The 14,793-nt window shown below is 51.5% G+C and overlaps 1 protein-coding gene across 1 annotated transcript; it reads left to right on the forward strand.

Moving 5' to 3' along the window:
* The first annotated feature begins 2,458 nt into the window (after positions 1–2,458).
* Positions 2,459–8,198, forward strand: KRT3 (keratin 3). The gene is made up of 10 exons (XM_061122500.1): positions 2,459–2,813; positions 2,874–3,136; positions 4,176–4,396; positions 4,947–5,007; positions 5,335–5,430; positions 5,713–5,877; positions 6,299–6,424; positions 6,744–6,964; positions 7,312–7,346; positions 7,837–8,198. Exons 1-10 carry the CDS (start codon positions 2,459–2,461, stop codon positions 8,196–8,198), a joined length of 1,905 nt encoding a protein of 634 aa, XP_060978483.1.
* Positions 8,199–14,793: the final 6,595 nt, after the last annotated feature.

A 14,793-nucleotide genomic window follows, 5' to 3' on the forward strand; every position in this document is an offset into this window, starting at 1 on the left:
GAGAAAAAAATATGACCTAATTTTTAGTGTACGTTTCATAAAACTCATCCATCTATTATCCTGTGAGAACCAGAAGGGTAGAGACTGCTGACCATCTTTATCGGTTAATAATGCTGACACACAGAAAATTTAAATAGCCTTGGTCATGGTTAGTCATGGGGAGAGGCTGGTCCAGCTCTAAGTGTGGTTCATTCTTTAAACTCTGGTTCCTCTGAGGGAGCAAAGCTGAGGAGGGTGTGTGTACAGCACCCTCTGGGCCTTGAGCTAATTTCTCCTGCCAATAATCCATGGGTAGCAGTTGTGGAAGATCAGGGGTGTAAGTCAGACCTGCTGCAAGGGAGTCCCAGTACTGGGTGGGAGGCAGATTATGTGACTCAAAGGCCTGGTCAATTTCAACATGATTCTGTGACAGATTCTTCAACTGATTCTTGATACTGTGATTCTATAGCTTTTTTTCTTTTTTTTTTTTTTGCTGGAGAGGAGATGCCACTCATTTGCACATATATTTTCTTAAATCTGAACACCAAATTCAAGAGGTCTGGATTCTTTATGCCGAGATCATCTCTGTTAGCTTGGACTACCTTATGTAAAGAAAGAAAGTGAAAGTCACACAGTCGTGTCTGACTCTTTGTGATCCCATGGACTGTAGCCCGCCAGGCTCCTCTGTCCTTGGAATTTTCCAGGCAAGAGTACTGGAGTGGGTTGCCAGTTGCTTCTCCAGGACCTTATGTAATGGGATTTCAGTTAACCTTTGACTAGTTTTATTTGGCTGTAATCCAGCGAACAGGCTTAATTCATTCATCAATTGTTCCACTGAGTGACTGATCATTCACTCAACCAACCAACCTTTAGGAGCATCTATTATTGGCACAGTGCTGTGCTAAGAACCAGAGGGTCCAGGATTTTGACAAGACTGTAAGCTCCTGAAAAGTTTATGGCTTTATTCCGTGGGAGGGACCATGATGTTGCAGAGCCTGGAGGTAATGAAGTAGGTTGAGGACACATGGGAGAATCAGGCCACTGAAGAGAGGATCACGTCCTCTGCACGTGGGCCACCCCCAGCCCAGCCCAGTGAACACTGAAGAATCCACCATCCTTCTCTCTTTCCCCCCATTCTGAGGAGGCCCAGGCCACACAGGCCACACCCGTGGCAGGGCCATCTGTGCAGCAGACAGGAGGAAAAAGTCTTGTGCTGGAGCGATCCATGGCTGACTTGGCAGGCTCCACACCTGCACAGAAAGGCTTTCCTCTTGAACAAGCCAAGCCCAGTCCTAAGCCTCTGAAAAACTTTAGACTGGCAGATTCTCAGGTTTTCAGAGTTAGACACGTACGACAGTGCTGCTGGCCTTGCTGGGCCTGGACTTCTGAGGCTGGGGGTGGGGGTGGGGGGTGGGTGTCTTGACACTGAGGCCACAGACCCCCCAGGAGCACTTGTCCCCTTCACCAGAGAACGGTTCCTGTGTCTGTCTCCAGTGGCTCATCCAGTGCCTGAGACGAGTTAGGTCATCTGTCAATAGGTGTCACATTTGTGGTATAATTGATGTTTGAATTTCCAGTCACCTGGAACTTGGACTGCAACCAGGAAGATGCCAAAAATGAGGGGAGCAAGAAAGGAAGCTTTAGAGATGTTCTGAAGATAGGGGATAGTGTATGGCTTTCCTGGGAAGTTTTAAAAATGAACTGGCTTGTTGAATTTTGCTGATGGCTTATCAAAGCACATAGTGTTAATTCCTTCCTCTTTTTCAAGAAGAATCGTGAATCCAAATGCTGCAGCCTCCTGAACTACAGCTTAGGAGACAGGGGGAACCCAGGAGGCAGCTTTGTGATGGTTCTGGGCTTTGTTTCCAGGACAGGAAGAGGAGAGGTCATCAATTCATCCTCAAACCTGGCACAGAGCTGGGCACACAGTGGGTGCTCCGTGGCCATGTGCAGTCTGTGGAGTAGACTGTATCACCCCTCCTGTTGAGATACTTGCCTGAGCCCTTGAGTGGGCTTCACCGTCTCCACCACCCAGACAACCAGAACCTCTCCAATCTACCTTCCACTCCATCCTTTCCAGAGCTGAGCCCAGCCCTGGCAGGACCTGGGACAGCTGGCCAGTAGATAGACTACTGTGCCTCCTGGGTCCTGCCAGACAAAGCTAGGAGGTGGCCATGCCCAAGCACGGGGCCAAGTCAGGAACCTCCCCGTGCCAGGTAAGCCTGCCACCTTAGCACTTTTACCATTTCAGATTATTTTTAAGGTGTGTTTAGTAGCCTAGAACTAACATTGCCTGGAAGGCAAACCCAGCCCATGACTATTTGAGACTAATTATCTCTCCTCCGTTTGAGCCCAGCAGCCTCCTAGATGTATATAAAGGGATTTATCCCGCTCAGGTCTTCAGTTTGCGCCTCTCTTCCTCTGGCTGTGAGCGGCCCTGCTGAACTCTCGCACTTTCCCTTCACCGACTTTGCTCACCATGAACAGACAAGTCCGCAAGACATCTGGCGGCGGGAGCCAGGGCTTTTCAGGCCGCTCTGCCGTGGTCTCTGGCAGTAGCAGGATGAGCTGTGTGGCCCGCTCTGGGGGAGCCGGCGGAGGGGCCTACGGGTTCCGGAGTGGAGCAGGCGGCTTTGGCAGTCGCAGCCTCTACAACCTGGGTGGCAATAAGAGTATCTCCATCAGCATGGCTGGCGGCTCCCGGGCTGGTGGCTTTGGAGGGGGGCGCAGCAGCTGTGTCAGTGGCTTTGGGAGTGGCTACGGAGGTGGTTATGGAGGTGGCTTTGGTGGTGGCAGAGGAATGGGAGGTGGTTTTGGAGGAGCTGGTGGCTTTGGTGGGGCTGGTGGGTTTGGAGGAGCTGGTGGCTTTGGTGGGGCTGGTGGGTTTGGAGGAGCTGGTGGCTTTGGTGGGGCTGGTGGGTTTGGAGGAGCTGGTGGTTTTGGTGGACCTGGTGGCTTTGGAGGACCCGGTGGTTTTGGAGGACCTGGTGGCTTTGGCCCTGGTGGCTTCCCTGGGGGAATCCAGGAAGTGACTGTCAACCAGAGCCTCCTGCAGCCCCTCAATGTGGAGATTGACCCCCAGATCGGGCAAGTAAAGACCCAAGAGCGGGAGCAGATCAAGACTCTCAACAACAAGTTTGCCTCTTTCATCGACAAGGTGAGGAAGTCCTGATGCATCCCCCATTCCTAGGTTGGGGACTTTGAGTTTGATATTTACATACAGTGTTTAGGATCAATTCAGAGTGGTCCAGGCTGGAGGGGAAGGGTTAGGCAGCATTCTTGGCTCTTATGAGGATGTTCAGGGCTGATGAACCTGCCCACGTAGTCATGTGATTGGGAAAGATGATGGTCCCCTTTGGACCCCCACATCCCCAAGTCCTGCTTGTCTGCCTCTTTGCTCAAGACTCCCACCTGTTGCCTTATCCAGCCTGGGCAGGTAGTGCTGGCAGGGCAGGGTGGGGGTCATGATCTCTGACAGGCAAGGGTCTGACCCAGAACTGGGGGCTATTCAAACATGGGCTGCCCTCTGGGGCTTTCCAGGAGGCCTCGTCTCTCTATGGCGATGTGCCAGGCAAAGGAGGCAGGCACCCTACAGAAGGAATTCAAGAGGCTCAAGGGGGAACCTGAGTCCCAAGGGGCTCCTGAGACCCTAGAAACTCAGTCTGCACCTCAATCAATCTTATCGGGAAAAGCAGGGTGCTCGGGGACCTCTAGAGCAGGGTGGCCCACACTGGCTGTCTCTCTCCTGTCACAACGATGATAGTAGCATTTCAACTGTGTCAGTTCCTAGCCATTCACATCCTTTGAAGTGAATATCAGTGGGGCGTCAATGGTGTCTTAGACGGAAAACAATGCTGTTGAGGTTTAAGCACCTTCTTGTGGTGCGCTGTGTGTTTTTGGAATTGGGCTAGAATCATGAAGTCCCCAGGAATACTGAAAAGTCAAGTCTCTCTCGCTTCCAGGCAGGGGTTACTTCCAGTTTCCCCTCCCATTTCTCCTGCTTCTGTAAGGAAGTCGTCTTGCATCTTCAATGGCCTGACTGCTGTGATGGTCTGACCATACTCTCTCTAGCCACAGTGGGAGCTTTCTAGGCCTTTGTACTGGGAGATGGGGAGATGCAGACACCGAGTTCTGCCCAAGGCAAGGCCCCTCTGCTCCAAACACTGCCTGAGTTTGCTTCTCCCAATGTACTCCAGGTACGGTTCCTGGAGCAACAGAATAAGGTCCTGGAGACCAAGTGGAGCCTGCTCCAGCAGCAGGGCACACATCCCATCACAGGCACCAACAACCTCGAGCCCCTTTTTGAGAACTACATCAACTCCCTGCGGAGCTACCTGGACAGCATTCTGGGGGAGAGAGGCCGCCTGGACTCAGAGCTGAGGAACATGCAGGACCTAGTGGAAGACTTTAAGAAGAAGTGAGTGACAGGCACATGTGGGAAGATGCTGTGGGTGACCCTGTCTCAGAATCCTAGTTTTCACTGCTTTCCCTTGCCCACTGAGAAGGCTGCCCCTTAGCCCACTTCCCTGTATCTTCATAGAGGACAGTTTGGTTCATTGGGTTCCTCCTCCCCTTCTTTCCTGAAGGATAGTCCTTTACAAAGAAAATTAGAAGGCTAGAGCTGAAGAAGCACTTTCTCATGAGCCAGGCTGGGGAAGATCCTGGTTGTAGGATCTGAAGGATGCTGGGACAACTCACAGCATGGTGACCAAGCATCCAGTCTACCGGGGATGGAGGGGTTTCCCAGGACTTGGAACTTTCCGTGTTAAAACCAGACAGTCTGCCAGAATGAATGGGAATGGTTGGTCCTTCTAATTAACAGGGGGACAGTGAGAGGGTGTGTTTATTTAAGAGGGGCAGGGGGTGGGGACAGAGGACAGAACAGAGGTAGTTTCAGAGTTTCAGAGAACAGTGGCGTTTATGACTACCTCATACTGCAAACAGTGATTTCTTTTTAACTCTTACAGATATGAGGATGAGATCAACAAGCGCACAGCTGCTGAGAATGAATTTGTGACCCTGAAGAAGGTAAGGGTTGTAGTGTGAGGTTTCTAGGGCTTGTAGGCACTGGTTTCCAGCTGGGCTGGGGGGAATCCTTGCTCCACTGCTATAGAGCTGCCAAGTTCAGGCAGTTGGAACCAAAAATAAAATCCAAGTGCATCTTAGTCTGGAGAGATGCCTCAAGGAGTCACGTCACTCATTTTCTAGCTTTTGAGTAGACCTTCCGCCATCCCCTTGATGTTAATCCTTCATGTAGAGACCAGCTTCAGACAAGTACTGGTCTTGCTGCGGCTGTAGCTTGCTGTGCATTCCTTGGAGGAATAAGGCCTCTATGTGTTTATCTGTCTTTCTCAGGACGTGGATGCTGCCTATATGAACAAGGTGGAGCTTCAGGCCAAAGTGGATGCCTTAACAGATGAGATCAATTTCTTGACGACCCTCTATGATATGGTGAGGATGTTTCCTACCAAGACGGGGCAAGAGGGAGGGTGAGATACTTTCAGATTTGATAGGTAGGGTCCAGGAAGACTGAATCTTGAGATAAGGCCTCTTGTTGGGGCTTCCCAGCAGGAACTGCAAGCATGGGGTCTCCGAGAGGCTGGCAGGCAGGGCGGAGCCGATCAACCTTCCGAGCTGACTCAGCAGATGGGTACATTGATCAGGAGTCTCTTGAGGCTTCTGTGTGCTGGCTGCAGAGGCCCCACCAGTGAATAGGCCCCTCTGCATTGGCAGGAGCTGTCCCAGATGCAGAGCCATGTCAGTGACACATCGGTGGTCCTGTCCATGGACAACAACCGCAGCCTGGACCTGGACAGTATCATTGCTGAGGTCAAGGCCCAGTACGAAGAGATCGCCCAGAGGAGCAAGGCCGAGGCCGAGGCCCTGTATCAGACCAAGGTGAGAGCTAGGCATTTCTCAGAGGATTCACTGAAGGTCCCAGGGAGGCTGTGGTCCACGGGATGGCTGGGTGGTGGCCATTGGGTGGCCCTTCTTGATTCTCCTCTTTGGAGACATCCTGTCAAGGTTGTTCAGTTGCAGAAAGTGCTGTCCCCTAGGGGGAAGTGGTTCCACTGTCCCCTGCCAGACCACATGGGACCCACTCCAGCTTGCTCAGGGATTTCGGGGTGGGAGAACCTTCTACAACACACCAGATGTTCTCTTCCCTGCTGCTTCAGAGATGTCCCTGCAGAAGCATAATTCAATGTCATTTAAACACAGTGCTTACTAAGTACCTCGAGTTTGGCTGGGTGACATTAGGGATGGAGAAACACACCAGGTAAGGCTGCATCAACACCTGACTGTCCCTTCTATTCTCTAGTTGGGTGAACTGCAGACCACGGCTGGCAGGCATGGGGATGACCTGAAGAGCACCAAGAGTGAGATCTCGGAGCTCAACCGGATGATCCAGAGGCTGCGGGCTGAGATAGAGAATGTCAAGAAGCAGGTGGGACGGCCATGGATGCTGGTGTCTAGGCTGATGGGTGAGGGGTGGGGGCTAGGATCTCAGGACTCCTAGTCTGGGGGAGGGGACTTCTGGGGTCATCTCAGGCAGCACTGGCCTTCAAGGAGTTCAAAGACAAAGCCAGTTTAGATGGTTGCTAAGCCACAGCCATCCATCTGTCTTCCGTGCATGAAGACAGACAGAGGTGCTAAGGAAGGGGTGAGGTTGACTGACTTGCTCTGGGGTAATCTAGTCTTAAGACTCAGAGAACCTGGGACTCTCCTACTGGGCTCATCGTTCCTCCTCCCTCCCCCTGCTCCAGAACGCTAAACTGCAGACAGCCATTGCTGAAGCTGAGCAGCGTGGGGAACTGGCCCTCAAGGATGCTAATGCCAAGCTCCAAGAGCTACAGGCCGCCCTTCAGCAGGCCAAGGATGACCTGGCCCGGCTGCTGCGTGACTACCAGGAGCTGATGAATGTCAAGCTGGCCCTGGACGTGGAGATCGCCACCTACCGCAAGCTGCTGGAGGGCGAGGAGTGCAGGTGGGTCTCTTATTGCCATCTCTCTGCTTTTCTTGCCCCAAGTCACATGCTGAGGGCCAGATAAATGACCAAGGGAATGGGGAGGAGGCCTGTTATAGAGAGAGGGCCCCACCTTGCACAGGGCTTATAGGCAACCACTTCCTTTGCCAGTTGACGCCCTCCATAGATGGTCAAGTGCATAGGTAAACAGTATGCATAGGGGTTCTGTGTTGGCCCATGAACAGTGGAGAAAGAGTACTGATGCACCAGGCTGCTGAATTCTGTTCTGGTTGCTGTCACTTTCATTCATGGACTTGTTGGAAATTTGCTTTGCAACTGAGCTAGCCTTCTCTTGCTTTCTCACACAGGATGTCTGGAGAGTGCCAGAGTGCTGTTAGCATCTGTAAGTAGCCTAAGAAACCAGGAGAGTGAGAACTGGTTCTGAAATATCTGTACTAATTCAAGGCGATAGTTCCTAATTTAAACAATATTTCCATGGCGGTTGGACCTGTTTTCTTGGGGGCAGAAGGGGCAGCAGATATGCTTTGGTAAAGGTTCTTGGCTCAGAGCACTATTAATAATACTATGGAGGGTGGGGGGGGGGATATCTAATAGGGAGCTTGTTAATGAGAGGAGAAATTCTGGATCATCTCCATGGGGGGGGGGGGGTGTGTGTCTTCAGAGGTGACAGTATGTAGAAAGAACCATTGGAAAATTCAAACTGACTTAACACTGTGGGGGTGAACACCTCACCACATCAGAATGCGAGACAGTGATCATCAGGTTCAAAGCTGCATTGATCGCCTCTCAATCATCCTGGGCCCAGGGGATCGTTATGATACAGGGAGGTGGTGGCCGGGAGCTGATCGCTGTTCCTGTGGTCTCCCCTGCAGCCGTGGTCAGCAGCAGCAGCACCACCTCCGGCTCGGCGGGTGGTTTCGGAGGCGGATACGGCGGTGGCGTTGGCGTGGGAGGCGGCGCAGGCAGCGGCTTCGGCCGGGCCGGCGGTAGCGGCTTCGGCGGCGGTAGCGGCAGCGGCTTCGGCGGCGGCAGCGGCAGCGGCTTCGGCGGCGGCAGCGGCTTCGGCGGAGGCAGCGGATTCAGTGGCAGCAGCGGATACGGCGGCGGCGGCAGCAGCGGATTCGGCTCTGGCTCCGGGGGTCGCTCTGGGGTCAGCGGTGTAGGCTTCAGCTCAGGCAGCAGCCGGGGCGGCAGCGTCAGGTTCTCCCAGTCCTCCCAGCGCACCTCCAGATAAAATACCGCGCAGGGCACCGCAGCCGCCCCAGCGCCGCCCGTCGTTCCCATCCGCTCCTCAGCTCCCATGTCTGCAGCCTCCTCAGCGCCCTCCCACCCCGCTACCTCTCCCCTCTCCAGTCCCCGCCGGCAGCCGCTTTTTGGGGCTAAAAGACCGGGGCCTCTTGTCCTTCAAGCATCCAGATCCCTGAGCAAGAACACCCAGGAGACTTTCAGACTCTCTCTCTGGCTCCCGCCTGAGTCTGTGATTGTCTAGGTGTGGCCCCAGCCACCATCTTCGCTGCCCTTGGGGCCTCCTCCCGGGGTGGAATGGTCACCACAGTTCTGATGTATATAACACACAGGTCCCTCTGCCCATCCGTTCTGTCGCCAATAAAGTGCATTGTGTTTAAGTCTGGCCTCTGAGTCTCTCTGGCGCCTTTCTCCCCACTGAACTGACTTCTTCCATCCCGTCCCACGTGGGCCGTCCCTTCTACAGGATGGCTGAGTACTACTCCTCTGAAACCCAGACAGTTACTCTCCATTGTCCATCATATGGGATCTGAATGGGCGAGATCTGGTTGTTCCTTTATGCTCTGAGCACTGGGACAACTGACCAGCTGGGAGAGGTGGGAGTGGGGAGTGGGGAGGGGGAGGATGGGGCCACACTCGGGTGAGTTCTTGGTGGAGTCCCAACAGTGCAGACATTCCTTCTCTAGTTTGGGGGAACCTAAGAGGGCCTTGAGGTGCTTGGGGACAGATTTCTTTCCTTGGTGCTGGTCCCCATCCCAGCTGACCCCCTGAAAGCTTTCCGCCTATCAAGGTGCACCTGGGAAGGTGTGAGCTGGAAGAACCCAGGGCTACCTGTTTCAAAGTCTGACCCACAACCCGCCGCCCCCCCCGCCCCCCCCCCCCCCCCCCCAACACACACACAAAGGATTCCATGTTCGTTGAATCTTTCCTCTTTGGAGCACATATTGGAGGTTCTGAGAAGTCTTGTAGGAAAGAATTACCTGTTATTGCTGCTGCTGCTGTCTCTCCAGTCGTGTCCGACTCTGTGTGACCCCATAGACGGCAGCCCACCAGGCTCCCCAGTCCCTGGGATTCTCCAGGCAAGAACACTGGAGTGGGTTGCCATTTCCTTCTCCAATGCATGAAAGTGAAAAGTGAAAGTGAAGTCGATCAGTAGTGTCCGACTCTTAGCGACCCCATGGACTGCAGCTTACCAGGCTCCTCTGTCCATGGGATTTTCCAGGCAAGAGTATTGGAATGGGTTGCCATTGCCTTCTCCAATTACCTGTTAGTTATCTGTAAACCAGAATTTTCCACACTCCCTTTCTGGTAAACAATGATTAGCATCCCTCAGAAAAGGTCCTGTTCCTGAGCACGCAGGCATGCACTCTGGGTCCCTGGGGTGTGTGGGGCAGCCGTGGAAGTTCCTGGCGGCTGCCCTACACCAGGAAGCCCTGATAATGTGGTCATTGGCCTTGGGACGGCTGTCCGGAAGGTCATGGCTGGAAGGGATTCAGGGAGGAGGAGTGGCCTGCTTAGCATCCGAGAGCATCCGAGGGGCTGAGCTGGGAGCGAGTGCACAGGAGGATCCTGAATCTGGAGCTCCTCCGCTTCCCCACACTTATCCCTGAGGCTGAGGCTGCGGCTGCTGCCCTCCAGGCAAGACTGGCTGCCTGGGTACCCAGGGAAGACACAGATGATGGAGTGGGACATTTAGCCAGGCCAGGCCAGGAAAGTAGTATTTCCATCTTAGGCCAAAGCTGAATTTATTTCAGAGAATGGAAATGACAGTTCAAGAAACAACTAAAACTGGCTACTGGGGTGCAAAGAGATTCATATAGAAATTCCACATCCAGGCTTGGCAGAGCAATGCAGTCAGTGGTAATTCTCTGATCTCCCAGGAGGCTCTCTGAAGGAGGGGGGATTTGGTCGTTGCTGCTCCATTCTGGGGAAGGATGGAACTTTTTCTTGTTGGTATCCCTCTGTGCCGAGCGGCAAAGACAGGTGGGGAGACTCAACGCCTGCCCTGCCCAGACTTGACGCCAGGCCAGCTATGGGACAAGTGCTTCACGCTGGATGAAGTCATCATTAATGGATGCTTTCCTTCCTTCCTTCAGCTCGTATTCATTAAGTGTTTGCTTTCTGGCTCTAGGCTAAATGTTGGACTTACATTGGTGAGTGAAATATCATTTCTCAGTTTTGTAAGGGAGCCCCCAAACAACCACAATGTAAACAAATAGGTTTAAGCTATGATAAGAATATGAAGAGAAGAAACTTGGGGGCTGCACTGGAGAATGAGAGGACTTCTGAATGGAGTGGATGAGGTGATAAAGGAGAGGGAAGATTCATCGTGATGCCCAGTTTACTAGCTGGAGCAACTGGGTGGCTGGGGGAGGCCATGTACGGAGGTAGAGGGGTGTGTGTGGAGGTGGGATGGATCTGAGCAGGGACTTCAGGAGCTCTGCTCTAGACAAGTTTGAGTTGCTTACGGGACAGCTGAGTGGAGGTCTTCTGACTGCACTTGTGGATTTAGAGGGAAGCCTGTCAGGGCTGGAGACTCCTATTTGGACAGCACTGCATCAGGCTGGTTAGAGTGGTTCCTAAGCCATGGGAACTGATGAGAGAGAAGAGGGAAGAGGGCCCAGGTGAGCTCCAAGAAAGCCTGGCGTTGGGAATCAGGAAGAGGAGGAGAGAGCCAGGCTATAGAGCCTGGTCCTGGTTTTCCAAAATGCCTCCATCTAAGAGGTCAAGGGGTTTCTAAATGGGCTCTAAGGGAAGCCTAGAATGGGCTCAGGCTTCCTGGGGACACCGTCCCCTGGTTTCAGGTCTCATATTCAGATGGGGGCTTCTTGCCTTTGCTGCTTCCCTCTGGATGCTAACTTATATCCACAGGGCCTTGTTCATCCTGGGCGGGTGGTTTACAGGAGACCATGGGGGAAATCCATGAAGCTTCTTCTTTTCTTAAAAACAAAAATTTGTTTTAAATTTATTTTTGGCCGCATTGGGTCTTAGTTTTGGCACTCAGACTTCTTTCTAGTTGTGGCAGGCAGGCTTAGTTGCCCTGAGGCATGTGGGAATCTTAGTTCCCCTACCAGGAATGGAACCCGCATCCCCTGCATTCAAAGGTGGATTCTCAACCATTAGACCACCAGGGAAGTCCCCCTGCAGCTTCCTTTTTTAAAAAGAAATCCATTTATTTTATTTCTCTTTTGGCTGTTCTGGGTCTTTGTTGCTATGTGTGGGCTTTCTCTCATTGAGGGGAGCAGGGGCTACTCTCTCACTGCGGTGTGTGGGCTTCTCACTGGGGTGGCTTCTCTTGCTGTGGAGCATGAGCTCCAGGGCATGAGGGCTTCAGTAGTTGCTGCACATGGGTTCCATAGTTGTGATGCATGGGCCCAGTTGCCCCTTGGCATGTAGAATCTTCCTGTACCAGGGATCGAACCGGTGTCCCCTGGACTGCAAGGGGGATTCTTTACTGGTCCACCAGGGAAGCCCCCTCCCTCCACCACTCCATGCAGCTTCTTAAAAGAGAGAATAACCAAGCGTAGCCTAGCTCTGAGGGGATGGCACCTTGGAAAGGGTTACCTCCCTGTGGTGTCATTCACTGTCCCAGAGGAATGGCCAGACAGGTGAGCTGGTGCTGGGACCTGAGACAGAAGCAGTCAATCCCATACTTGCCTGGATCTCAGCCCAGCCCTGACCATTTTTAATCCAGACTGACAACACCTCTAGGGAACTTTGCCTGATGATTATCCTCTTTCTTTCCCCTCAGCATACACATCATTTGTTTGTGAAGATCGATGTTGATTTTTCAAGTGCTCTTCAACCCCTGGCCTTGGGCCTGCTTGTACTCGACTCTCCATTCTTTGAGCAGGCAGCCCGTTGGTGCTGTGTCATTTGTTCCAGTTCCTGTCTTCTAAGGCATGTTTTCTTGCCCACAGAGGAACCCACAGAGATTGTTGAATGATGCTGACTTGTGTGCTGGACCCTAAACTGGGATTTGGGGTCATGGGTCAATGACCAAGTATTTATATATATTTTTTTATTATTTAAAGGGACTTCTCTGTAGCTGAGATGGTAAAGAATCTGCCTGCAATGCAGCAGACCTGGATTTGACCCCTGGGTCTGGAAGATCCCCTGGAGAAGGAAATGGCAACCCACTCCAATATTCTTGCCTGGAGGAGCCTAGCAGGCTAGAGTCCATGGGATTGCAAAGAGCTGGACATGACTAAGTGACTAACACACATACACACACACTCATGGATTGATAATCAAGTATTTATTTTTTCATTATTTAAAAAAATTTTTTTAAATTGAAGAATAATTGCTTTAAAGAATTGTGTTGGTTTCTGCCAAACATTAACATGAACCAGCCATAGGTATACATATGTTCCTTCTCTCTTGAACCTCCCTCCCACCTCCCTTGCTCCTCTGTTTGGCTCCATCTCTCTCTTTCTTGGGCGTGGAGTGGTACCACTTCCTGTGAGGACACAGAGGACCCCGGCTGTATCTTCCACCACATCCCATCCCCATCCATGCCTCTCTGCCTAGTCCCCTCATTCCTCAGTTGGAAAGAATGCTCAAGATAGTACCTTCCTGTTCTCAGAGCTTATTGACTCACCCCTTGATGTTAAGGAGACCAAGATATATTTTTACATTTCAGGTTATTCCCTTCTATCTCCTCCTGGGATGTGGGCTACATGCCAGAAAAAGTATCAACAGCAATGCTGACACAACTATAGAAGGCTCTGTGAAGGAAATCAGGGGATTGCTTCCCATAAGAATCTGTCTGTGGATAATCCAGACTTCACTGCTGATGATCAAGTCTGCATATAAAATTCTGGGCACTTGGTAGGTCAATCTCTGTATGACTCTCCCTTGTTTTGCCTTGGAGTTGGGTGGGGTTTTGTTAGTCAATCATCAGAGATCTCATCTTTTGGGATGTGGGTTGCCCCTTCCCTCTGCCTTCTCAACAGCTTAATCCAGGTACATTCTGCCACCAAGACCAGAAATGTGGGCCCTTTGTAAGTCTCAGGATGACTGAAAAAGACTCATTTGAGTTCTGAAAAGACTTCACATATTTCATCTATATTTTATCTACACCCCTCCTGTTAGGCAGGAATTTAGTCAGGAGCAATGAGAGGAGACCCCTCTGGCTGAAAATCCAATGGGGCACCTAATCCCACCAAGCTATTTGCCAACCCCACCTCCAAAGGCCCCCATCAGCACTCCAAAATAGTCAGGGGACAGGAAAACCCCCCCACTGGCTGACTGGAGGGACTTTCTCTACTCTGGCACGTAAACACACACCTCACACTGTCATGTACTTAGATAACCTTTGGCAGCCATTTGGCTCATTAAATAATAATAAATTTTCCATGAATACACACATCTAATTATAACAGACTGAATTATGAGAAGTACATGCACAGTAGAGCCTCTTGTTATGTAACCTGCAGCTGTCAATCAAGACTGTCAATCAGCAACTGCCTGGATTATGCACATAACCTTGCCTTAAAAACTCTGCACCCTAGCCCTTCAGGGCCATTGTCTCCCTGGCCCAGCCCGTCTCTCTCTTGAGGGATTCTCTCTTTCCTTGTCTTCAATAAACTCTCTTGTAATGGGTAAGAACTCAGATTCTTCTTTGCATCCTTACCAAAAACTGAGGCCCATGGGAGGCGGGGTCTCCAGACTCTCCTTCACTAACACTCCCAAGCCCTTCTGGCCTGCCAACCGCACAGATGCACATCTCTGCTGTGGTTAAGATCAAGCTCATCACCACCAGCCTTTCCAGCCCAGACCAAGTTGGAAGGCTAGCTGGTTCTCCTAGGAAACCACTGACAAAGGTATAGTGGGAGCAATTCATACCTTGGAATCCATGGTGACATCACCAAATGGTGACAGCTTTATCAATCCTGAGAGAAGACAGGGGGCTTGAAAAGATGGTTCTGGATGCAATAAAACAGTGATTCTCAGTGGTGGCAATTCCCATCCTCCCTCACCCCCCAGAACATATGACAATGTCTAATAATATTTTTGGCTGTCATAACTGAAGTGTGTGTGCGCTAAGTCGGTTCAGTTGTGTCCAACTCTATGTGACTCCATCGACTGCAGCCTGCCAGGCCCTTCTGTCCATGGGATTCTCCAGGCAAGAATATTGGAGTGGGTTGCCGTTTCCTCCTCCAGGGAAACTTTGTGACCCAGGGATTGAATCCGCACCTCTTATGTCTAACCTGCATTGGCAGGTGGGGTTCTTTACCATTAGTGCCACCTGGGAAGCTGGTGGTAAGGAACCTGGAGGAGAGATGCTTCTGGTATCTAGAGGGTAGAGGCCAGGATGTTACTAAATATCCTACAATATATAGGACAGGCCCCATGGCAAAGGATCATCCAACCTGAGATGTCAACAGAGCTGCTCTTGAGAAAACTGCTCATGCAGAAGGCCACTTCACTGTCCCCTCTCCTTGGGAAAGGAGCCTTGGCTGGAGTCATAGTGCAGGCAGCTGAGCTGAACACAGTCCATTCTGAATTTGAAGGAAACATATCTTTTTATTTTAAAGTTTTTATTGGGGTATAGTTGATTTAAAATGTTGTATTAGTTTCAG

Source organism: Dama dama, chromosome 3 (genome assembly GCF_033118175.1).
Source record: "Dama dama isolate Ldn47 chromosome 3, ASM3311817v1, whole genome shotgun sequence".
NCBI classification, from domain to species: Eukaryota; Metazoa; Chordata; class Mammalia; order Artiodactyla; family Cervidae; genus Dama; species Dama dama.

Bases quoted from the DNA above. Each gene is read 5' to 3' on its own strand.
- KRT3 (XM_061122500.1), top strand. From the start codon at position 2,459: ATGAACAGACAAGTCCGCAAGACATCTGGCGGCGGGAGCCAGGGCTTT. The intron at 2,814-2,873 runs GTGGGGCTGGTG...GGTTTGGAGGAG, and splicing joins TGGAGGAGCTGGTGGCTTTG to CTGGTGGCTTTGGTGGGGCT. The intron at 5,431-5,712 runs GTGAGGATGTTT...CTGCATTGGCAG, and splicing joins TGACGACCCTCTATGATATG to GAGCTGTCCCAGATGCAGAG.